Here is a 26,159-nt window from a genome sequence, read left to right as displayed (position 1 = left end):
AACGCTGAGACGAGCAGAGCTTCTCATCTCATCTCCTCGTCTTCCCGAAGTCGTACTGCTCAAAACACAAAAAATGCATCAAGCGCTTTGACGGGGACAAAGTCCCCGTGGGACTCCTCTGCACCGTCGGGTAGAAGATTTCCACAGATTAGTCCCCCGTCCCTGTTCGCCCTGGAGGAAGTCTGGCTTCATGCCGGGACTGTCTTGACTCCTTGGACCAGGGAGCGGGAGTCCGCTTCAAAGCCGGGGACTTGAAGGAGCGTGGCAGGTATTCCAGCCCGGTATCTCTTCAGCCCTTCATCACGAACCATTGTGTCCCAGAGCAAGACACTGACCCCTGAGTGTCTCCAGAGGGGGACTGATTGTAATTCGCTCTGGCGTCTGATGCTGTAGATGCTTGGCTGTCAGTCTTGTTCCGAGCGGCCGTCCATCAGCCGCCCTTATTTTTGGTGGCATTAATTCATTGTTCAGCATCACGTTTTGTAGCTGTCGGGATATAAATCCATATCTGACAGCGTGACTCATCCCTTCGCTTCCGCTGCCGAGCATGCTGGGACTTTACAGCCGAAACGAGGGAATAACGGATAATAAAAGGGACAGTCCCTGCGATGACGACGTCTGGTCCACGACAGTGTACTCGACCCGCCCGACTACATACATCAAACTGACAGCCCAACCGCAGCTTCCATTGGCTGCTCTCTGGAAGCCATCACCCAGGCTTGGGGGGGTCTGCACTATTTATCTAAGATGTGAGCGCGCCATCTGTCTTCCCGTCAGCCAATCAGGGGACTAATTCCACCCCCCCAACCCCCCCGTTCTACAGGCTACTGCGGACGAGGGCCGTGTTGCCACGACGATACCGTCCTCCGGCGCCTCTTACACGCACGGTACTGTCTACCAACACAAGCAGAGAAAGAGACCCTCTTATTCAAGATACAAGATTGTCCTCCATCTAGACTAATTTGCTTGTAGCTGATCATTCATTACTTTTCATCAACATTCATTTATTATTTATCATAATTATTGCCTCTTTCACCTTCGGATCATTCTTATTCGTGTGTTGTACAATTGTCCCATCCTGAACTTTTGCATATTAATAAAAAAACATAATTTCCACTATTTTGAATGTCAGTACACAAAAGGAACATTCTTATGTCTTGTTTAAAACCAGTAGTCTGAGCCCTTCTGACTATAAAAAAAGTATATTTCATGTAGGTATTTTGTAATACTCAGCTTATCACTCATTTTATACTGATGAAAAAACAAAACCTTTGGCTGGTTGTGTGCACTCCACTAAACATATTCCGAAATATGTGAAACATAAATAAGAAAAATTTGGCATCTGGCATTTTTTGATCCTGGAAATGGGCCACGGTGGAGAGCTTGTTCTCTTTATGCATGCACATTGTATAATTGGAATTTGAGTAGATAATCAAGTTTAGAATGTGGATGGATGATGGATTGAAACAAGCTAAAAATTCACGACTGACAATGTTTATTAGAGTCTCACAAGCTTTGATGGATAAAGCATATGAACCGAGGTAAATGTAGAAATCCTCTCTTCAAACAGTACAAAATGCATTTTTTATGTGGTTCATTAATGACCTATTTACTCTGCCACATATCTTTAAAAAGAAATCACAAGCACAAAACGATAAGAGAAAATGTTTAACTTTATTACAAAGAAAACTTGGTTATATTGCAACTATATGGCTTGGTGCGTAAAAATATGCTAAAACAGGAGACAGTTTTTACATGCACTGCTAATATACGAGTATATGTACGTCCTGACAAGGTGAGGAACTTGCTGCAAGCCTCATGTGTTTTATACAGTGTTGAAAAAGAAGAGAAAATGGCTGAAGAGCGGCGGACCTGGCAACCCCGCGCAGGCGTGGAACCGTTATCTGTGACGTGGGCAGCGAGCGAGGAGGAAGAGCGGAGATGAAGAGCGGGGAAGGAGGGATGCGCCGTGTCTCCCGTCGTCGTCCGTCTGTCTGTTTTATTTCGTTTTTATTCGTCGTCTCCCCCCGTCTCCCCGTCACAGTTTAATTACACGCTCCGAGCGCACCCCCAAATTCAAGGGGCGATTTTTTTTTATTTCTGCACAGAGCGCACTTTGCCAGAAAAAGACCGGACCGGCGGGAATCTGTCTGTGATCACGGGGGTGTCGTGTTTTTGGGGTTAATCCACATCAGTTTTGACCATTTTTCTTAAACCGAGCAATACATTGACCGAAGCACAACTGCACATTTTGTGCACATTAAACCCGCACAACTTTTTTATTACTATAAAAAATTAAAAAAAGGATCGCACGACTGTTAACAGTTGAAACGTCTTCATATTTATTAACCACGCGACCATTTCAACCGCAATAATCAAGTTGTAATATTTCATGTGAAGACCCTCGGCGTCCCAGCAGCCCGGTAAGTCGTGTTTTTTACCTGGTTTTTACTGCATGTACCCCAACATTGTTCCCAGCAGCCCGGCAGTTCATGCTTTTTACCTTTTACCTGTTTTTTTATTGCATGTACCCCAACATTGTTCCCAGCAGCCCGGCAGTTCATGCTTTTTACCTTTTACCTGTTTTTTTTTTATTGCATGTACCCCAACATTGTTCCCAGCAGCCTGGCAGTTCATGCTTTTTACCTTTTACCTGTTTTTTACTGCATGTACCCCAACATTGGGGCAGTGGTGGCCTAGCGGTTAAGGAAGCGGCCCCGTAATCAGAAGGTTGCCAGTTTGAATCTCGATCGACCAAGGTGCCACTGAGCAAAGCACCGTCCCCACACACTGCTCCCCGGGCGCCTGTCATGGTGCCCACTGCTCACTCAGGGTGATGGTTAAATGCAGAGGACAAATTTCACTGTGTGCACCGTGTGCTGTGCTGCTGTGTATCACAAGTGACAATCACTACACATTTCATTGTTCCGGTAGTTCATGTTCTTTACCTGTCCGGGTTTTTTACTGCATGTACCCCAACATTGTTCCCAGTAGTTCATGCTTTTTACCTTTTACTTTTTTTTTTTACTGCATGTACCCCAACATTGTTCCCAGCAGCCCGGTAGTTCATGCTTTTTACCTGCCCAGGTTTTTACTGCATGCACCCCAACATTGTTCCCAGTAGTTCATGCTTTTTACCTTTTACCTTTTTTTTTACTGCATGTACCCCAACATTGTTCCCAGCAGCCCGGTAGTTCATGCTTTTTACCTGCCCAGGTTTTTACTGCATGCACCCCAACATTGTTCCCAGTAGTTCATGCTTTTTACCTTTTACCTTTTTTTTTACTGCATGTACCCCAACATTGTTCCCAGCAGCCCGGTAGTTCATTCTCTTTCCCTGCCTGGGTTTTTTACTGCATGTACCCCCTCTTTGTACCCCCATTCTATCCCATGCTATGACTGAGCCGCTGTGGGGAATGGGGTGCGAATGAAGACCCTCCTGCCTTTTTTCTCTTATTGATTTGGTGCTTGTTAGAAAGCTGCCTGCTGCTGTATTATTGTATTTGGGGGTGAAGGACATTTCATCTTTTAAAATATGTTAAACAGGCCCTGACCTTTACGGGGCATCTTGACCAACGTGAATCTGGCATCTTATTGTATTTCTAACGCGTTTTAGCGGTCGACGCCCCCTGCCAGGAGTAAAGGTCGGACGCCGGCGTGTCGGGGCGCAGTAACTCATCCAGGCTGGGGGCGCAGGGACGGGATTAACATGCGTGGGCGAGGCGCTGGGAATCTGTCTGTCATTATCGGCACATCGGCGTCTGTGGTGATTGACTTTTCGAGGGGCTTTTTAGCCGAGATTTGGGGTGATGTCTGTTAACGCTGTGCAGCGGATCAGTAAAAGTATTGATCAGGATTGAATGACAGTTTGATGATGCGCTGGAGCCTGAATTTGTCCAGTGAACCCCATGATGTGGGTGGTAGTAGCCTATTGGGGTAACACACTCGCCTATGAACCAGGAGTCCCAGGTTCAAACCCCACTTACTACCATCGTGTCCCTGAGCAGGACACTTAACCCTGAGTGTCTCCAGGGGGGGACTGTCCCTGTAACTACTGACTGTAAGTCTGGATAAGGGCGTCTGGTAAACGCTGTAAATGTAAATGATAAAAAAACGCTGTTGCTGGCGCATTTAACTCGGTTATGCCGGAATACATATTTTTAATTTGCGAGGTGGGGGAAAAAGACGAGCTGGACCTCATGGTCGGGTAGATCATTGTCCTCTGGACCCAAACCAAACTCCCGAATGGAGTATTCATGTTTCGTCTCTTAGCTGTAAGTGAGAAAGGGGGCGTGGTTTAAGCACTTTCAGTGGCCACGCCCCCCATGTTTTAGGACAAGGAATGCTGCTGATTTCTAAACCTAATTTGATGAAATGTACCCTTCTTTCACCGTCATTCCAGAGTTGCATGTGGGTCTGCAGGTGTGGGGCGTCTGGGGTATAAACGGGGTTAATTAGCATTTCTGTGGCGATGCAGCATGTTTATTCGGAGAATGGAGCCCCAGGGGGAACAGAGTGAGCTAACGAAGTCTCTTAATTACGGGAACGAGGAATAAATGGGAATCCACGGCGTCTGTGTGTGTTCGCTGACAGGGCGCTGTAAAAACCACCAACTTTACAGAACGTCGCACGTTAGCATGTTAAACAGAGATCCTGGTCAGATATACAAATCAGAAGAAAAACTGCTCATTAGTTGGAGTTGATTTTTTTGGGATCGTTTGTTCCCTTGAGGGAAGGGTCAGATCAATAGAAGGTGATTGGGATTGATCGCCTTTATCCCGTGATTAACAGTTGCATCCTGACGGGTGTGGTGCCTTCCAGGATGGTGAAGTCCAAGAGTGTCATTCAGTTGTCTGAAGATGGCTTTCCGTCTTTAGCGTTGGTGCTAAGGCACTTTCGGTGGTGGACATGTGTCACCACGGGCACCCTGACCCCCCCATCCCCCTCAAAAAACGAAAAAGAACCAAACAGAAACATATGAAGAATATATATGTACATGAACATATTTTACTGTAAAACCTGCTGTTGTTACCGGATTTTGTAAAGTGAAGTGGATGTCATTGTCTTTGTGAAACACTGCAGCACAGCACACAGTAACACGGTGACACATGTCCTCTGTATTTAACCATCGCCCTTGGTGAAGTGGGCACCATGACAGGCACCCGGGGAGCTGTGTGTGGGGACCTCAGTGGCACCTTGGCGGGTCGGGATTCGAACCCGCAATCTTCTGATTACGGGGCCGCTTCCTTAACCGCCAGGCCACCACTGGCCCTTTTGACCTTTGACCTGTCGATCTTCCATCTGTGCTCATTTTGCTCTCCCGTATCAACACCCGACCCGAGGATCACCACAATGTAAATTAATAGACACTTTAGTGTGCAGATTCGGTTTCTATTTTCTCTGTGGGATTTCACACAACTCACGACAATTAACGTGCAAAATGAGCGGATTTATAGTGTAAAGTCAAAAGGTGGACGAGGCCCTCGCTCTCATTTACCACATCAAATATCATAATGTCTGGGGTTTAATGTCTGGTGGACCTTATTGGTCTGGTTATTAGATGCCGCTCCAGGCAGCCACCCCATCCCTATCATCGTCAGTGAGCTTTGTTGCCAGGTTTCTGTTTCCTTTGACCATATTTGGTTGGTCCTGACCACTGCAGACCAAGAGCTGCCGTTTTGGACCCTGCTGTCTGGCCATCACAATTTCTAACGTTTCTAACACATGAACCTCAAGATAAAATGTTCAGGTGCCATTGTAATTAGCAACAAAATGATTGGTTATTGATGTATTCTTGATTGCTGATATGCATAATTAACAGCTAAGAATCTATTGTCATAGTATACCCCATATGTGACACCCCAGTGCTGACCACACCCACCTGGCAGAGAGCAGCCGCTGAACGTTACCCGAGGGTTCCGTTTCGGTTCTTCGTGTGGGTTTTGTTCTTTTTTCCACTTCCTTTTGGCCCTCGTGCAGGTTTGTTTTTGTGTTAATAAACCCCATTTTTCATTATGACGTCCTGCTTCTGCTCCTCTGAGACGTGACCATTTGGGTTTTTACTATTTCTTCTTCATGACGAACGTATTTTTGGCGGGAACAAGTGGCTGTTAAAGGGCCGTACACATTACCGAGTAACTGAACGTCAGCGCTGGACGCTCCTGGTTTACGGCCAGAATGGACGCGTGATAGTAACGGCGCGGTGAAGAACGCGCTTCCGGCCTGATCTCCTCGGATGATACGCGCGAGGGCCGCGGGGGATTTGTCCAACGCCGGCCATTATACTAACACCTGGGCCGGCCCGAGAACCGCTTCCTGACAGACAGGCTAATTGACTCATTCCTCACCTCGCCAACTTCCTCTTTCCTGCCCGACGCCACGCCCGGAATACCAATCAGCCTCGCGGCAGCTTCCTTTGACTGACACTCGGAAGCTCTTTAGGTTCCTCCGTCGTTTTTCCCTCCTTCCGCTCATGCCAGGTGACGTGTGGGGGGCAGGGGGCTACAAACCGACGTGGATGCACGAAGAGACACGTTCTCGAGGCGCTGTGGTACATGTAGAAGATGTAGAAGATGTTCTCATGTACATAATAGATGGGAGTTATCCGTGGTGTGTGAGTTGTAAATGAGTTTACTGATCCTACGTCTTCCTTCTGGACCATATTTAAATGAGAATTGGGTCCCTCAATTCATCTTCCTGACAAGCAATTTTTCCCAAAATACCAAACACAAAGCCCCTGAATCTGGCAACGCCGAACGTTCCGTCTCTTCCCGCCTGCCTCGTGCTCCTCATGATTAAACCTGTCGATGGCGCCAGTGTCACCAGACACCACGAGCATGACTGCTGTTATGGCCGCAACCATCCACATCCACAGGTGACCTTCTATTCAAGAGTTCTCAACACTTCTGCTTCTTAAGGATGCATTATTATTCCCGACTCGCGGTGCTCAGACTCATTTCTTCTGTCTCATTGTCTTGCTGTACCTTTCCTGGCACAGTAATTACCTATTAATAACGCATACATCATCTATATTACGTCAAGCGGAGCTAAAAACGATACTGCAGACCATGTTATCATTATTAGACGCGGAAACGAGTGAAGCGCTCCTCTTTCTCCACTCGTTGTACCATAATGGTCCCTCTCCGTGTCACCGTCTCAGTTTTACTGTTGGATAATGCTGTTGTTGTTGTGCATGTTTTTGCATAATTTGCGGGGATCTCTGGGTGCTCAGGATGGCCGTCTACGCTCCGCCTGTCCAGGAAACGTTCGGCTGAAACACCAGCAAAACGAGAGAAAGAAAGAGAGAAAATGGTGAAAATTAGCAGGGACGGGCACATGTTAACCGGGACACGCGAGCAGCTCCACAGCCTCCTTCTTCACATCAGCTCTTTAGCGGCCCGGTGTCCACGCGTGGCGAGCCGTGGACGCGGCGGTTCGGAAACACCGGAGGGGCGGCCCTGTTCAACATGCACCGCATCGCTCACGTGGCCGGAATATTCCTGATGATTTCTGTGTCCGGGAATGTACTGGAACTGCATGGCTATCTGGATGTGGGTGTGTTACACGTCTGGACAGGTGTCAATGTAAGACCCATAATGACGGTGACAAGTTGACCCATGCCGCGTTAAACAGGTGAGATCGTGTCACATGACAATCCTCGGAGAAGTTGGATGGGTCGGCACGAAGAGGACGTCATATAAATATATAAATATAAACATTCAGTCTCCAGGGCGTGGAGGACAAGGTCAAACATCGTGACCGTCTACTGCTGCATCCACAGATGCGATTAGGGCTTCAGTATGCAGAGCAGAAGCCGTCCATCTTCACCTCGTCCCTCTGGGACGGCCGGCGGGACGTGGCCGCATGGCGTACCGGCCCTTCCGCATGGCGTACTGGCGCATGGCGTACCGGCGCTTGCTGTATGGCGTACCGGCGCATGGCGTACCGGCGCATGCCGTACCGGCGCATGGTGTATGGCTGCCGGCACTAGACTGGCACGGCTGCCAGAATTGTGGATTGTGAAGCATGGCGCAGAATTGTGTAGAATTGTGTATTTTGAAGCGTATGGCGTATGGCATACCGACGCATGGCATACCGGCACATGGTGTACCGGCGCATGGCGTACCGGCGCATGGCGTACCGGCGCTTGCCGTACCGGCACATGGCGCACCGGCGCATGGCGTACCGGCGCTTGCCGTACCGGCACATGGCGCATGGCGTACCGGCGCATGGCGTACCGGCGCTTGCCGTACCGGCACATGGCGCATGGCGTACCGGCGCATGGCGTACCGGCGCTTGCCGTACCGGCACATGGCGCATGGCGTACCGGCGCATGGCGTACCGGCGCTTGCCGTACCGGCACATGGCGCATGCCGTACCGGCGCATGGCGTACCGGCGCTTGCCGTACCGGCACATGGCGCATGCCGTACCGGCGCATGGCGTACCGGCGCATGGCTGCCGACGCTAGACTGGCACGGCTGCCAGAATTGTGGATTGTGAAGAGCAACATCTGGCAACGAACCTTTGGCGCAGTAACAGATTTGGAGACGATATGACGGTGTGCCGTGATAAATTATCACCATGTTGAAGGATTTTTACAGTAGAGGAAAGTGACAGGTTATAGTACCTTTTTTATGGGATTTGTAGGGATTTTAGGGACTTTCCTCGTGTATATGGATGATGCGGCTGTTGCACAGCGGTAAAGCTCAACTACCGCAGCGGTGGAGTGTCACGTGTAAACGTGTAAATGTGTAAACGTGTAAACGTGTAAACGTAGAATGTTCAGAGCCGCGTTTTCTGGTCGTTTCTGTTGAAGTTACGAGCGTGCAGCGCGTGTACTTTTGATGCGAGGCGGCTCTTCAGCACGCGGTTCCGGCGGTGGTCTTGCGGCAAGAACTCCCATCAGACGTGGACTACGGACGCCTTGGTGTTCCTACGCAAAATCATTTATGAGCAGTTAGCGGCGCCCTGAAGCAGCTGATCGGTACGAGAGCGATGGCCAGTCGTCCAGAAACTCGGCCCAATATCCACGCCACCCCGATACTGTTCACTAACCAGGACGTAGCGTGTGTGACAGAGTGTGTGTGTGGGTGTGTGTGTGTGTGTGTGTGTATGTGTGGTATGTGTGGTATGTGTGGTGTGTGTGTGTGTGTGTTTGTGTATGTGTAATGTGTGTGTGTGGTATGTGTGGTGTGTGTGTGTGGTATGTGTGTGTGTGTGTGTGTGTGTGTGTGTGTGTGTGTGTGCATGTTAGCCACCGGTTTTCCTGCCGGTTTTATCGGGGTTCCGCCCCTTCTCGACACCCCGCTGGTGTGACTGTCTCTGTCCCCGCTGAAGTGCGTCCGCGTTTGCCGTCTCGCACAATGGACTTGATGGCGGCGGCGCTGAAGTGTTGTGGAGCAGATTGTAAACAGAACATTTACTTCTATTGTGCACCGCGCCACCTTCTTCCCACCTGGACACCTGGTCCCTGGGGGAGTTGGACGTGAGGACGTGAGGAGGATGTGAGGGGGACGTGAGGGGGACGTGAGGATGTGAGGAGGACGTGAGGGGGACGTGAGGACGACGTGAGGATGTGAGGGGGACGTGAGGGGGACGTGAAGGGGACGTGAGGAGGACGTGAGGGGGACGTGAAGGAGACGTGAGGAGGACGTGAGGGGGACGTGAAGGGGACGTGAGGAGGACATGAAGGGGACGTGAGGAGGACGTGAGGATGTGAGGAGGACGTGAGGGGGACATCAGGGGGACGTGAGGGGGACGCGAGGAGGACGTGAGGGGGACGTGAGGAGGACGTGAAGGGGACGTGAGGAGGACATCAGGGGACGTGAGGGGGACGCGAGGAGGACGCGAGGGGGACGTGAGGGGGACGTGAGGACAGTCTTTGTGAGCCTCTTGTTTAGCGGGACTCCTGCTTGGGGAAATTGTTGGAAAGCACAGACTGCATGAAGAGACGGAGAAGCGGAACGTCCTTTTTACGTGGTCTCGTCACGCGTCTCAGTGTCCAGGGTGAGCAGGAAGCAGGAAGTGTTTCTGGTTGGTGGGCGACATTGCCAGAAAAATGGCGGGAAGTCATCGTGCCGAGCGCGCGGGTCACGGCACCGCCGAGTGGGGATGGGAGCGGTTGTGGTGTTTTGGTGATGCTCAGCCTGGGTATCTCTAGCTGAGTGCCGCAGGAACCGGATGTTACATCCAAGAAAGGTCAGGGGTCAGGGGTCAGGCCCCACACTCTGTACAATTGAAATGTTGCTGCATGGATAACGTGCGTTGTCGGCGTTGCCGGGTGTGTCCGGCGTGCTGGACAGGTCCCTGCCAGTAAGCTGCCTGCTAGTCTTGATGGATTATGGAGTTATGCCGGAGCAGCCGCCCCCCGTGCGCCCCTCTGATCTCGGGGAGATTATCTCGCCGGGGTTCGGCGTGGAAGCTGGTCTGCTGGTGCATGAGGCTGCTGGTTCGAGGTGCCGCTGAGGGAGTAACTCCACCCACAGCGCCGTGACGTACTACCAGTTCCAGAAAGTACCGCCGGCGACATCGCCATCGTGCCACAATGTGGAAAACGGACGGAATGCATCGATATGGAGGCACTGATAATCGTAATCGAACCGAATCGTGAGGCCAGTGAAGGTCCACACCTCTCATGCTCACGCCGCTGGTTGGTGTAGATATGTAATATATTACAGGACAGTAATTTACCACAGTAATCCACAGTAAATTCCTCTTTTATTCACAGTAGAATGTTGGTTTTTTTCACAGTCAGTAGTTACAGGGACAGTCCCCCCCTGGAGACACTCAGGGTTAAGTGTCCTGCTCAGGGACACGATGGTAGTAAGTGGGGTTTGAACCTGGGACTTCTAGGCTACTACCAGCCTGGTATGGGTGGTTCTTTGGTGATTTAGTGAGGCATGGACTGACCTACCTGATCATATTCACTTGGCAGATTCAATAGAAATGAATGTGGAGTTCTTTTTCCCTCTTTCTGCCCTGGCAACGCCGGAAGATGCCAAACTGATAAATCAGGTCTGGGGGGGTCAATGTCCATCGCTCCCCTTCTCCAGATCTACATCTTGGGACATCTTTCCTCTGTCTGGGACAGATGTCTGTATGCAGTTGTTCACAACTTCACTACAAGAATATCCTGGGTCAACAAAACTCTCATTTTTACAATCTGGTGAATTCCAGCGTAGATTCGAGCATTTTGCAGCAGCCATGAATCAGTAATAAACGGTTCTGTTGGCTGGTAGTAGCCTAGCGGGTAACACACTCGCCTATAAACCAGAAGACCCAGGTTCAAATCCCACTTACTACCATCGTGTCCCTGAGCAGGACACTTAACCCTGAGTGTCTCCAGGGGGGGGGACTGTCCCTGTAACTACTGACTGTAAGGCGCTCTGGATAAGAACGTCTGGTAAATGCCGTAAATGTAAATATAAAATGTTCTACGGTCACAGGTAGACGGTGCCGAGTCCCTGTGCTGTCCACGGTGTCCCGAATGGCATATCGTGACGTAACTGATGATCTTATATCGCGTCCGTGTGTGTTTGTGTTGTAATGATCTGTGTGTCACGGTGGAATGTCACGGTGTCCCGGTCGTGCATGTTCTCCGCCTCTTCTGGTGACCTCCGTCCCCCTCGCAGTCTGTCCGCCCGTCTGTCTCGCCACTTTTCACCTGTGGATTACGAGATTGAAAAGGGAAAATGTCAGCGGCGCTCTTCCCGGCGTGATGAGGTGATGGCTATCTGCCGGTTTCCCCGGACCGGCGGCGCAGGCCTTTCAAATGTCAGGCGCGGCTGCCGGGAATACAGGACCCAGGACGATCTTGTCCACGCGACTCGGACCGTTCTCGCCCGGAACGCGTGGGGAAGATGTAATTGTGCGGCCGTGACCAAATTCATTATTATTGACAAGGAATAATTCTCCGTGCTATTAGTGGGGCGTCAGGGCTTCTTACCCCGCTGGACTCCCAGAATAGCATGTCCGTACACGCTTTCTCCACTGTGGACATCTACGTGTCCACCGCTGGTAAGACGCGATGATCCACGAGCGATCCCGATCGGCCAGTGAGTAGTTGCATTTCATGGCCGCAATTTCCCATCTTCCTGTTCATTTTCTGCCCCAGTGTAACGTGGGTTACGAGGGGTCCACCGCCCACGTTTGTACAGACTGTGGTTGTCCACTGGCCTGTAGATGAAGAGACAAGTACAGACTGTACTGACGTACCACGCTGGCCATGTGGGCCACAGCCTCTAGTCGATGTAGATAATAATAATGCTTTAAATGGGCTCCTCCCATTTTAAACTGGGAGGAGGAGTCAGACATTTACATTTACAGCATTTACCAGACGTCCTCATACAGAGCGACTTACAACCAGTAGTTACAGGGACAGTCCCCCCCCTGGAGACACTCAGGGTTAAGTGTCCTGCTCAGGGACACGATGGTAGTAAGTGGGGTTTGAACCTGGGTCTTCTGGTTCACAGGCGAGTGTGTTACCCACTAGGCTACTACCACCCCAGATATATTTACAGACAAAAAACGGCCGAGTCGGTGGGTAGATATAGATAATAATAATTAGCGAGCAGTCCGTTTACGTCTGTAAATCCTTGAAGTTACAGACGCTCCCGGTGTGCCATGTGTTAAACAGGAAGATATGGAACCATGATATGCAATCAATTGTAGGACAGGCGTGGCCAATAATATTTTAATCATATGCATACATATCAGACACGAACATAAAAGCGTTCATATTTACACAGCCTGCTCGCCTGGTCCCTCCATCGCTGAAGGTACGAGGAAGACGCTCATCTAGACTCTTCTCCGTCTTGGCCCCTCGGTGGTGGAATGAACTCGCCGTAAATGTACATGTAAATGTAGTAATCTCCTAAACACAAGTAATCCTCCTTTTGTACTTCATGATCACTCTGGAATAAAATGTTTCAGATAAGTGCATTTTATGTGTGCGTGTTTAAGGATTTGATCAGTTTCTTTATATCTAGGAGTACAAAGGAATGAAATCGCATTAATAAGAAAGTCGCCAAAGGTTTTAGGTTTTGAAACGATAAGATGATAATTTTTTATGATATTGACTAATTGCTAATGAGAATAAAACCAGTTTATCCTTTTGGTTCAGAGTTAACCGCGTAAAAGCACCCGTTTTGTAGCAGCTGGAGGCCTCAGCGTAGCAGATCTGCCCCGGTGGGCCGTTGTTTGCCCACCCCTGTTTTAGTAATCCACATTAATTACTTTTTTTTATTTGCAAAGCAGAATTGGATTAAAAAAAGCGTATTTGAGCAGGAGGGGCCTTCCGACCACCTACATGAAGAACTGGCCTGTACGACTGTCCTAATGCGTGTACGGTCCCTTCCGGCTCCTTCCACGAAGCCCAAGTCTCCCCCGTACCCCGTAGTTCTGGTCTATGTGAGAAGTAAATCTTTTGTGGTTTGAAATGGCGTACGAACGTGTATGGATTGAACATGCTTTTGTTGTGAAGATATTGGTGGGGTCCCGGGCAGGCGGGCCCGGTGTGGGTATATATTTGATCTGATCGGCTGGATTGAAGGAGATTTGTCCCAGTGGCTTTGTTCCCTGTGTAAAGAAAGGGAAGAGTGTTTGGGAAATGAGAAGCGGATCCCCCGAATGATTATGGATGGCGTAATGCATGTAGGCTGACCGGATTCACGTTCTGGCAGCTTCCATTCCATCCCTCGACGTCTGGTCACGTACGAAAGCCGCCTTCTCCTTCCAAAACTCAGACGTCTCCTGCGACGCCGGGCAGGAATTGGAATTGACATCTGGGCAGATTTGGCCGCATTAACGGGGCGGGGAAGCTGGCAGCGGGGAGGAAGGGTTTCAGTGACTCTGAGGGTTTTAAATGACTCTGACGATGCGTGCCGCACGTTCTCTGGGGAGAAGATGTCCTTCAGGAGGGGAGGAACTGCTCAGGGGGCATTTGTGTGGATTTGGTTGGATCGATTGATCCCTTAATCTGTTTCTCAATTGGATTGATTTTGTGGGTTGGTCAGCAGGAAGGGTCAAAGGATTGTTCACTGTCAGTGTTAATAAATATGTGTGTGTGTGTGTGTGCGTGTGCTGGTGGGAAAGTGATGACACCTTCGGTAAATCAGTAAATTGTGTGTGAGTGTGTGTGTGATCACGTGACGGTCTGGACGCCCGTGTGAGTGTGTGTATTTGTGTGCATACACGGATGTGGTAAACTGCGCTCGTCATGCAGAATCTCTGACAGGTGGAGTTTTTGCAGAGGGGCGGAGAATCGAAGGCTGGAGCCCCGCCCACCTCTATTGTGTGACGCTGACTGGCCACAAAATCGGCAACGTGAAAAGTCTTTATTTACAAAGACGGCAAGACACAAAATATAATTACAGGTTCAAATGCTGAGAAGTAGGAAAGCAGCCGGAGGGACGGGAACGGGAGGGCGGGGGGGGTACATGAATGGTTGCCAGGCAACAGAATTAGGCAGTTTTCAGCTTTGGTTACAGTCAAGAGGAGATTAGGATTTCCTGCTGTTACACGTTTGTATTCCGAATGTCACCTGTCAGTAACGTTCAAGTCTTAATGCAGCTGCTTGTACATTTTACATCTGTGTGTGTGTGTGTGTGTGTGTGTGTGTGTGTGTGTGAAAAATATTTACAGTGTGCAAAAATGGTTGTTATGGGTGTTACGTTTATGATGGGAGGGTGTGAATGGAATTTCTACAGTTGTGAGAGTGAGAGAGATACACCAGTGTGTGTTTGTGTGTGTGTGTTTTGCTAGATCTAGAAAATGAGTGAAAACAGTGCAGAAATAGTGCAGAATAGTAAGGTGTTTGTGTATTGGGTCTGTGTGTGTGTGTGTGAATGAAAGACAGCCAGCTCACCCATTCCCTTCATGCTTCCATGCCCACATGAGCGCTTGTGTGTGATGAATGTGTGTGTGTGTGTGTGTATGTGATGGGGGTTAACCTGTCACTGCAGTGTTTCCATTAGCTTCACTCTCACACTACACAACGGGCCAACACTGATACAGCAGACAGCTCAATCTACGCTCTGACAGCCCTGCTGCCAGCCACGCTTTTTATGCTCATGGGTGTGGAGATATGCGCTGCTCCAAAATATAAAGTGAACACAAAAATAAGACAGCCTACATCTGAATGAATGAAAAATCCTTTAATTCTTTACACACAAAAAATGTATTGATAGAAGTCAATATTTATCAGTTAATCTAGGTCTGGATTTGGAGTCACCCTCAAAATTAAAGTGGAAAAACACACTACTGGCCGATCCAACTTTGATGTAATGTCCTTAAAACAGGTCAGAATGAGGCTCAGAAGGGGTCCGAGGATCTCACCTCGGGACCTAATGGCAGTCAGGGTGCCTCTGAGGAGCACATGGAGGGCTGTGCGGCATCCCACACCGTTACTGACCCACTGCCCAACCGGTCTCCACACCGTCCCCAGAATCTGTCACGTCTGTCACATGCTGCATGGTGTTGGGGTGTAAGCACAACCCCCACCTGTAGACCACCCTCATGGAGTCCAGTTGAGCAGACACATGCACATCTGTGGTCTGCTGGAGGTCATTTTTTAGGGCTCTGGCAGTTCTCCTCCTGTTCCTCCTTGTACAAAGCTGGAGGTAGCGGTGGGTCCTGCTGCTGGGTTGTTGCCCTCCTGCATCTCCTGATGTATTGTCTTGTCTCATGGTAGCACCTCCATGTTCTGGACACTACGCTGACAGACACAGCAAACATTCTCGCCACAGCTTGCATTGATGTTCCATCCTGGATGAGCTGCACTACCTGAGCCACTTGTGTGGGTTGTAGACTCTGTTTCATGCTACCAGTTAAAGAGTTAAAGCACCACCAGCATTCAAAAAGGGCCAAAACATCAGCCAGGACCACGCCTTTATTGGGGACGTCTTGCTAATTACCTATAGTTTCCACCTGTTGTCTATTCCATTTGCACAGCAGCATGTACAATTGATCGTCAGTCTTGTTTCCTAAGTGGACAGTTTGATTTTACAGACGTGTGATAGACTCAGAGTCACACTGTGTTGTTTAAGTTGTTCCCTTTACTTTTTTAGCTCCGTATTTCATCTTTTGCCACAAACACACACACACACACACACACGTTACTTAGGCATTTAACACTGATGCTGGCATGCTGGCTATCTACACAGCTGCTCTGGACCTTTTTAATGGAGAGCGTCCTGTCCAACAGTGTTTTAAATCCAGGTGGGTTCGATGTTCTCATCTCCAGAAGGATCTGAAAGTTCAGTAATGGTTGACTGTTCTGCCAGAAATATATAATTTCTTTTAGAGTACACTCCATATAGCAAAGTGCAATATCTGTCAACCCAGGCCACCCAGATCCTGGTTCAGTCCTTAGTAATCTCACGACTGGACTACTGTACCTCCCTTCTAGCTGGTCTACCTCTATGTACCATCCGACCTCTACAACTCATACAAAATGATCTTCAACCTTCCCAAGTTCTCCACACCACCCCTCTGCTACGTCTCCTCCACTGGCTCCCAGTAGCTGCACGCATCAGGTTCTAAATACTGATGCTGGCCTACAAAGCCAAACATGGAGTAGCACCATCCTACCTCACAGCCCTTATTACACCTCGCACTGCACCTGGTATACTCCGAGCCTCCAGTACTGCTCGCCTGGTCCCTCCATCTCTGAAGGTAGAAGGAAGACGCTCATCTAGACTCTTCTCCGTCTTGGCCCCTCGGTGGTGGAATGAACTTCCAGCTCAGTCACTGAGCACCTTCACACGGCAGCTCAAGACCTTCCTCTTTAGAGAAGATTTAGATGAACTTGTAACCTTCTTCTGGTCTGACTTCTGTATAGAAACTAGAACAGAGTGAATAAAAAGATTGTATTCATAGTTGGGGGTCCTAGTGAACCAGAACTGATCACTTTATCCATGGTAACATGGAAGCACGTTGTAAGTCGCTCTGGATAAGGACGTCTGCCAAATGCCTTAAATGTAAATGTGAGGATTTGGCAGTTCCTTGATGATACATCTACAAAGTATAGATATTACATTATGCATATAAATATAATAACAAAAAAGTACATAATAATTATATCCAGATCTTTTGAAAATGTTCAGAAGATAATAAAACAAATTGGAATTTACTGAACTTAGTACTGATGCATGCTTCGTACATCTTTATTAAGAATTAACATTTTTCAGGTATGGCAGAAGGCAGAAAATAATAGACAACCCATACTTGCCAATATCAGTATTCAGTGCCATACAAGGAAGCACCACTAGATTGTCGGATTTGGATCATCTACTACATGCTAAAATCATCTCACAGTCTGTCTCCATACTGCTGTGCTGATTAAGTTGCACGTTAGCATGTGACTTGTTCTGTACGTCTGAAATCTTCGCATGAAATAAACGCAGGAAGTCCAATATCTTCAAGCCGCCATAGCAGTAGTGACGATGACGGACAGAAGAGATTCATCATGCAGGTAGAGGTGACGACGTGAATTATGATCTACCTGAGCGTACGCTACACAACTGAGTGTGTAGAGCAGACCAGCCTGTCAAAGGTCCGTCGGCCCCTTATAATTACACGAATAGCACCGAGGCCGCTTCTTCAGCATGTCCCCCACTCACGTCCCCACGGTCTCAACGTACGGACACCCGCTGGCACACAAGGCCACAGATATATAGTACATGCGTCCGGGATATTGGGGGTGGATTTTGGTGAAATGGGTGAAAAATAAGGGTTATGGGTCCATGCGTAGTGTTTACAGCAGCAGGAAGCTGGCGCACCCGTAATTTGTTGTGTCGCGGCCTTTTTCGCCCTAATAAATGAGTTTTGTGCTGCTGCTGTCTGGGCCTGGTGGAAAATCTCGTTTAATTACTTTTCTCTTTCTGTGTGTGTGCGTGTGTGCGTGTGTGTGGTTGTGTGTGTGGTTGTGTGCGTTTACTCTGCATTATTTGGGGGATACAATGGCAGCAGCGATGTAAGAATGAGAATCTGCGGTAATGCTTTATTACCAGTGTGGCCGCTCTCTCTCCCTCCGTCTCCCCCCGTCTCCGTGTCCCAGATTCCCCGGAATCGCTGGTGTTGTTGCTCCGCTTCCTCCTGAATTTTCGTGGCATTTACGTGCCCCCCCCCCCCCCCCAACATCCCCACCCTCACCCGGGACTCTTATGAACGCTTCATTACTACGGTGCACTTGTTTCTCCTGATTCGCCGCCGTCATGCGGTGGCCTGGCGGTGAAGGAAGCGGCCCCGTAATCAGAAGGTTGCCGGTTCGAATCCCGATCTGCCAAGGTGCCACTGAGCAAAGCACCGTCCCCACACACTGCTCCCCGGGCGCCTGTCATTTACATTTACAGCATTTACCAGACGCCCTTATCCAGAGTGACTTACAATCAGTAGTTACAGGGACAGTCCCCCCCCTGGAGACACTCAGGGTTAAGTGTCTCGCTCAGGGACACCATGGTAGTAAGTGGGGTTTGAACCTGGGTCTTCCTACAACCAACCACTGTCATGGTGCCCACTGCTCACTCAGGGTGATGGGTTAAATGCAGAGGACACATTTCACCGTGTCACCGTGTGCTGTGCTGCTGTGTATCACATGTGACAATCACTTCACTTTAGTAATGCCGCTCAATCTGTCAACACCAACAGAATAAGAACCCCGGCGAGCAGCTCCGCGCATGTTGATGAGCGCTCGATATTAGATCCCGGAGTCGGGTGCGATCATTTACTGGCTGCGGCGCAACCGGCAATATGTCACTCAAAAATGGCGGGGAGTGGGACCGATTGGCCATTCAGATTCCAGCGCAGGCCCCGGTCCGCAGCCGCGTTGTCTTGTCGTATCTCTCTCTTCTCTTCTCGCCTTTTTTCCCCCTCGCCGGCTCTCTCTCTCCCCCCCTTCACTCGTCCACTCCCACTCTCTTCCTCTTCACATCCATCAAAACTATTCTCCACCTCTCTCTTCCCCTCCGATTCTCTCTCCACCCTTCCCTAATATATTCTCCCCGGTATCTCGCCCGTCCCTCGCCCCTCACTTCTCTCTCTCTCTCTCTCTCTCTGTCCCTGCAGGTGGAGAGATGGCAGTTCTGTCGTTTCTTCTGTTAATTCTGCCCGTGTTCCTCTCGCTCGCTGCGGCCGCACGCAATACTACGGCAGGTAATGAACGAGAGAGAGAGAGAGCGAGAGAGAGAGACGTGTGTGTAGAACTGCACGTGCGTGTGTGAGTCAGAGTGTGAGTCTGTGCTTTCGTCTGCTTGTGCGCTGCATCCCGCCGTTTGTATTCCGTCTGCAGCTCCGGCGTGTGTGGAACAGTCTTATTATGTTGATGTATGAGTGTACGCCAGTGTGTGTGTGTGTGTGTATGTGTGTGTGTGTGGTGTGTGTGTGTTTATGTGTGTGTGTGTGTGGTGTGTGTGTGTATGTGTGTGTGTATGTATGTATGTGTGTGTGTGTGTGTATGTGTGTGGTGTGTGTGTGTGTGTGTGTGTGTGTTTGTATGTATGTATGTGTGTGTGTATGTGTGTGTGTGTGTTTATATGTGGTGTGTGTGTGTGTGTGTGTGTGTGTTTGTATGCAGCGTCAGGCTTCGCTCATCTCCATCGAAGTCACGGCGGCTGCTCGATGGCACTGAGATCCGCGTCACGTCATGTGTGGACGCTGTTAATTGGCCACTTTCCTCCAAAGAATCACGGTGCTTCCTGACCTGACCGAAGTTAAAACACACACACACACACACACACACACACACACACTCATACATGTACACACACACACATACACACGCACACACACACACACTCATACATGCACACACACACACACACACACACACACACACACACACACATACATGCACACACACACTCATACATGCACACACACACATACACACGCACACACACACACTCATACATGCACACACACACACATACACACGCACACACACACACACTCATACACACACTCACACGCACACACTCACGCACACACACACGCACACACACTCATACATGTACACACACACACATACACACGCACACACACACACACACCACTCATACATGCACACACACACACATACACACACACTCATACATGCACCACACACACACACACACACTCATGCACACACTCACACACACACACTCATACATACACACACACACACTCACACATACATGCACACACACACGCACACACTCACGCACACACACTCATACATACACACACACATGAGTGGGCCGGCGCTGTGTAATTACAGTAAATTAATGACAGCAGTGGCGGGGACATTAATCATTTCTTCTGATACGCGAGTTAAATACCTTCTCTGCTTATCTGAACCATCTACTGATGTGACCCCCTCGTCCAGAGCGGCCATTTCATATCCAGGTTAATAACACCGTAACAGCGTGTAGGTGCAGAACAGGCCCGGCGTGCCCCGCAGCCTCGTATTTGCTGAAGACGGTAATTACGTGGTGACATTCGCACCGCGAGGCCGACTTGACGTGCGACAAGAAAAGCGCTAAGAAAAAAGAACAGGAATTCAGGCATAAGTAACAGAAAAAGTACCTTCGGAGGGAGACGAGGGAGGGACCCCATTATTCCCTTTTTAAACAGGCCTTGCTGCGTTGCCTTTGTGGAACATGCGGTTCAGCCAGTGAATGGACGTCCGTGTCTCAGACCCCCGCGTATTGTTCGGCCGCCGACAGCTTTGTGCTTTAGTTCGTAATAAAATGGCGCACCGTACCTGCTGAAGGTGTTCAGGCCTCCTTTGTAGCTCTTTAAAAAACCGAGTCACGTTCCGCAGGTTCTTGTGTTATACGGCAGTGAAATAAGAAGCAGCTATTCAGGCCGCTGCTGAGGACACTTGACCTTTTGTTGCATTTCGGTCTTTTTTAATGACGTTAATGGCTGATTTTACCGTCACTACTGTAATGATATTAGTAATTCATTTTAATTCCATAGTCAGTGTATATGAACCTGGGGTGGGTTAAATGTAAAGTACATGACGCTGGTCATGCTGAGACGGGGGTGACGCTCTCCACCCTCGGAGCCATCGCATCTACCTGAGCAGGATCCAGTGATGGAACTAAAACCCTGAAATGTTGAAGAAATAACCCCAAAAACATACATTATATCTGAGGGGAAACATCTGGGCACACCTTATCACACATTATCTTGAGGGTGAATCCAACATGGCTTTCCTTCTGCTCACAGAAAGCCAAGTTTTCTCGCATCTCCACCGGTGATTTTTAAAATCTTTGTAGTGTAGCGTGAAGGCACCGTGCGAGCTGGTGGAAAAGTCTGTTTCCTTGGGAAGTGCGTCACCTGCTGGCCGAACATGGGAACCTCGGGAAAATGCGGCTGATGCAACACGACAACCCTTCATCACAGCGTCCGGACAGAAGAGATTCCGGAGTAGTTAAGCAGGGACGTTTGTGGTCTGTCGGTGTTAATCTGCCTTTTTGTCTCTTCTTCAAGGCTGTGCCATCATTCGTCCTCCCAGAGATGGAGGGATCAGATATAGAGGTCTGACCCAAGAACAGGTAATGAAAGGCGTCGCCGTGTTACATGTCACACCTGTGGATATGATGGATTTGCTAATATCTCCCCCATCAGAAGGCTTCAATTAAAAAGGATGATAATACTAATATTAAATATTAAATCTCTGCAGCGACTGTGATCTCACAATTCCTAGACGATAATACCTGGATAATTTGTGTGGGATTAACATGAGGCGTATATAACCGTGCAGAATGGCGGTTTTAGACAACCATTATTACCAAGTTTGGGTTCAAATTTTTTGATCCATGAAACATTCTGTTGTGTGTTTATGAACCAATGTTCTTACTGTGCTGTGCTAAAAGGTTAAACTAGATCTCTAGATCCAGAATGTTCTTTATTTCTAGATCTAGAAACATTCTGTAGTGTGTTTATGAACCAACGTTCTTACTGTGCCGTTAAAAAGGTTAAACTAGATCTCTAGATCCAGAATGTTCTAGATTCTCTAGATCCAGAATGTTCTTTATTTCTAGATCTAGAAACATTCTGTTGTGTGTTTATGAACCAACGTTCTTACTGTGCCGTTAAAAAGGTTAAACTAGATCTCTGGTTTACTTACTGTGCTGTGCTAAAAAAAACAGACTTTTTACTTGTTCTCTTATGAACAATTTCCATTCACTGCCGATTTGCTGTATTTGCTGGTTTTAGATCCGGAGTGTACAGGTGTTGCCGGTTGACTATGAGATCGAGTACATCTGCAGAGGGAACAGGGTCATCGTCGGGCCGAAGGTTCGGAAGTGTCTCCCTGACGGCACCTGGACCGACCTCACGCAGCACAGCAGATGCCGTGAGTAACTCCTCGTAACTCCTCGTCACTCCTCGTAATTCTTCGTAACTCCTCGTCACTCCTCGTAATTCTTCGTAACTCCTCGTCCTCGGTGGTAGTAGCCTAGTGGGAAACACACTCGCCTATGAACCAGAAGACCCAGGTTCAAACCCCACTTACTACCATTTTGTCCCTGAGCAAGACACTTAACCCTGAGTGTCCCTGTAACTGCTGATTGTAAGTCTCCCTGGATAAGGACGTCTGGTAAATGCTGTAAATGTAAATGTAAATGTCTGGATGTTACGGCGAGTCATTTTTTAAAAGGGGACCATATTGTATTGTGCAGAAATTGAATTGTGAACAGCGTGATCAGAGCTGGTCTGTCTTTATTAAAACAGTGGGCTGTAAAACTGATCTGCACTTGTTTGCATAAATTATTTGCATAAATTAATTCAGAAATACACGCACGGTACTGATAGCCAACACTGCAGCAAGACATTAACCAAATTCACTTGAGACAAGTCTGCAGGGGGTTTTACTTTCAAATAAAAGACCAAATTGTCCCCCCACGTTGAATATCTTGTCCTTGTCATAATTTTAAATGTGCATTTAAACAAGATGTAGTTTAAGAAAAAAGGAGCTATTACTGCACTGTTACATTCTGCACCTTCATTATTCTTTTCACTTCTTGGCTCCGTGTTTTGTTTGCCTTTGCGCTGCCTGTAATGATCTCACTATTCCCACAATTCTTCACTGTGTGACAGGAACAACCCCAGGGTAAATCCAGCCATTAGCTGTGATATTAGATAGTTCAGTAAGGTGTGGCGATGGGTACTAATAACCAGTTATTCCGATGAAATGAGAAAATAAGAAACTGCATCATTTAGAGTAATGCAAAACATCATGCATGCAATGCAATGCAAGGTGTGCATTTTGTTATGCCTGTTCATAAAATGCATAATGAAGTGACTGTTTATTTACAAGTAAAAATACATACATGACAGTCAAATTGCATATCCAGAGCTCAGTAATTCACATTACTTCCCTGCTGATGTGACGTCTTGCATTACTGCAGACTGGATGAGACTTTTAAGGAGGGTTGGAACTTTTAAATATGAAGAAAGAAGAAAAAACTGTCAGTAAAGGGCCTGGCACCTTCTCATTTCTTCTCAAATTTTAAATGCAGTCCTTGTCCTAAACAAACAATATGTTGGCAGCTACAGTCATTTGACCTGTACAGCCTCACCACATCCTCTATCATTTCCTTCCTATAACTCCATCAGAACCTAGTAAATTACTTATGACCAGCTCAGGACCTTCTTTCCCATCTTCAGTTTTGGACCCTGACAACTTTGGCAGCTCCAGCTTCCCTCTCCTTTCAGAGATTAGCTATTTAAGACCATCACTGCTGAGGGAATACAGCACCAGACACCCCTCCATCACAGCACAGAAGTGGTCTCCTGGATATCTCATGGACAGCTGTCTTCATCTACTTCCTTCAAAATCAGCTGGATTTCCTGGTTTAAATCCTGTTTCACTGACAGACTGAAGGACAAGTCCAGTTTTTGCTTCCCTGCTGTCCCCCAGGGCACAGTTTTCAACCCCCTTCATTTTCTGGTCTCCAGTTATCTTGCTGGGCCAGTTTTTATTTTGCTCTTTATGCTACATATTTCAAATTGGTTTCTCGAAATCCAGTGAAATCACAGCACAGTCCTTCACATAAATTCATATTGGTCCTTTAATTTTGTGTTGGTGTGTTTGCATCTGAATATTTCCAAAAGTTCAGCAGTATTACAAGCATAGAGACAGGAAAATAAAAAATATGTAAATATGGCCCCTGCCAGAATGTATGTATAAATATGTATGTATATCAGAGAACGAAAGTTCTTATATATTCGCTTCATATTTAACGTAACATAATTAACTGGCTGTTAATAAGAAGAGAGGCTTTGGAACGCTGGGTCAGAATATAAAAGAAATTCTGTTCTGAATGTGTGCGATGGGGAATGAAGCGCAGGAGCAGGATATGGTGGAACTACAAAGGGACATATTAAGCATAAAAAAAGGAAAGGACGTAAAAGCCACTGAAAGGCGTGTGGCGTAAGGCCAGGAACACGAGCACAAAGTTGAACGTCGGGTAAAGTAATGTCCACAGTGCTAGAATTTAAGGAGCCCTGATCAATCGTACCTAATTGGCTTCAGCTTGTATTGATCAGGGACTTTTAATCAGGTGCAACAGCGCCTGGGCATTACAGAATCATCTTTTAATCCATGCTGGCTACCAATCATGCAGATTTCTTGTCGTCGTAAGTTTTATGCAATTATTATTTTTGTCGATAAAACTAGAAGAACAAACCTGCATGTCTGTGTATTGCAGTGCTGCCGTGCGCACGTATGTGGACGTCACTGGAAAACGGTCGCGTGTCGGCGTGGCCCCTGGGGCCGGCGGTGGAGGGAACCGTGCTGCAGTACAGCTGCCAGCCAGGCTTCTTTCTGGTGGGCAGGAACACCACCCACTGCACCAAGGTGGGGAAGTGGGACTCGCCCAAACCTGTCTGCCACTGTGAGTATTGCACTGTATGTGTCAGTCAACATCACATGAAGAAAATGCACATTTTAATAGAAGAAGAATTTACTAACTGTATGTTTTTTGTAATTCCATATACAGATGACAGACATTATACAGGTAAGAATAGTTTTCTTTCAAATAATGATCAGCAGTTAGAAGTGGTGCAAGTGGTCACATGATTCACTGTGGATTGTTCTCAACCTGGGATTTAGCAGGTCTGGGATTAATGTATATTTACATTTACGGCATTTATCAGACGCCCTTATCCAGAGCGCCTTACAATCAGTAGTTACAGGGAGCAACTTAGGGTTAAGTGTCTTGCTCAGGGACACAATGGTAGTAAGCGGGATTTGAAGTGAAGTGAAGTGATTGTCACATGTGATACACAGCAGCACAGCACACGATGCACACAGTGAAATTTGTCCTCTGTATTTAACCATCACCCTTGGTGAGCAGTGGGCACCATGACAGGCGCCCGGGGAGCAGTGTGTGGGGACGCTGCTTTGCTCAGTGGCACCTTGGCAGATCGGGATTTGAACCGGCAACCATCTGGTTTTGGGGCCGCTTCCTTAACCGCTAAATGACTTTTCCTCACTAGTGATATATGATAGAAAATGGTAGCAGATTCACAGATGTCATTGTACAAAACAGTAAAAACATTTACAAAACAGTAAAAAAAGGGATGCTTTGTAGGAAGTCACTCTGCTCATGATAGTGGTGGCTGTGGTGGCCTAGCGGACTTTTATTCAAAAGGTTGTGGGTTAAAATCCTAAACTGTGCCACTGAGGTGCCACTGAGCAAAGCACCGTCCCCACACACTGCTCCACAGGCGCCTGTCATGGTGCCCACTGCTCACTCAGGGCGATGGTTAAATACAGAGGACAAATTTCACCGTGACACCGTGTGCTGTGTATTACAATGACAAAACGATCACATTCATTTCAGTAATGAAGTAAATGTAGTTTGCTACTGTACTTTTCGTACTGTTTTGGTACTGTTGTATCTAAAGTCCCTGACATCAACAACAACAACATTTATTTCTTAAATAGCCCAAAATCACATACAGTACGTCTCAATGGGCTTTGACAGGCCCTACAGTTGACACCCCCCACACTTGACCCTTCTGCACACAAGGAAAAACTCCACACAAAAAAAACTCTAGGAGAGAGAAAAAAGGTGGGAAGAAACGTTGGGAAGGAGTGATACAGAGAGGGACCCCCTTCCAGGGTAGAGTGAGCCTGCAAATGGTGTCAGTGCAGGGCTGGATA

At 48.1% G+C, this 26,159-nt stretch overlaps 1 protein-coding gene across 2 annotated transcripts; it reads left to right on the top strand.

Moving 5' to 3' along the window:
* The first annotated feature begins 1,784 nt into the window (after positions 1 to 1,784).
* LOC114771702 (gamma-aminobutyric acid type B receptor subunit 1-like) lies at positions 1,785 to 25,130 on the top strand. Of its 2 annotated transcripts, XM_028965002.1 has the most exons (6): positions 1,785 to 2,423; positions 19,064 to 19,150; positions 21,476 to 21,540; positions 22,205 to 22,343; positions 24,700 to 24,885; positions 24,991 to 25,130. In XM_028965002.1, exons 2-6 carry the CDS (start codon positions 19,072 to 19,074, stop codon positions 25,068 to 25,070), a joined length of 549 nt encoding a protein of 182 aa, XP_028820835.1. In that variant the 5' UTR covers positions 1,785 to 2,423; positions 19,064 to 19,071; the 3' UTR covers positions 25,071 to 25,130. The 2 variants fall into 2 exon arrangements, with proteins under 2 accessions (XP_028820835.1, XP_028820836.1); XM_028965003.1 differs by lacking the exon at positions 1,785 to 2,423 and having other exon boundaries at positions 18,540 to 19,150.
* Positions 25,131 to 26,159: the final 1,029 nt, after the last annotated feature.

The sequence above is a fragment of the Denticeps clupeoides genome, unplaced genomic scaffold, assembly GCF_900700375.1.
Source record: "Denticeps clupeoides unplaced genomic scaffold, fDenClu1.1, whole genome shotgun sequence".
NCBI classification, from domain to species: Eukaryota; Metazoa; Chordata; class Actinopteri; order Clupeiformes; family Denticipitidae; genus Denticeps; species Denticeps clupeoides.
This window is presented reverse-complemented; position numbering and strand designations above follow the sequence as displayed.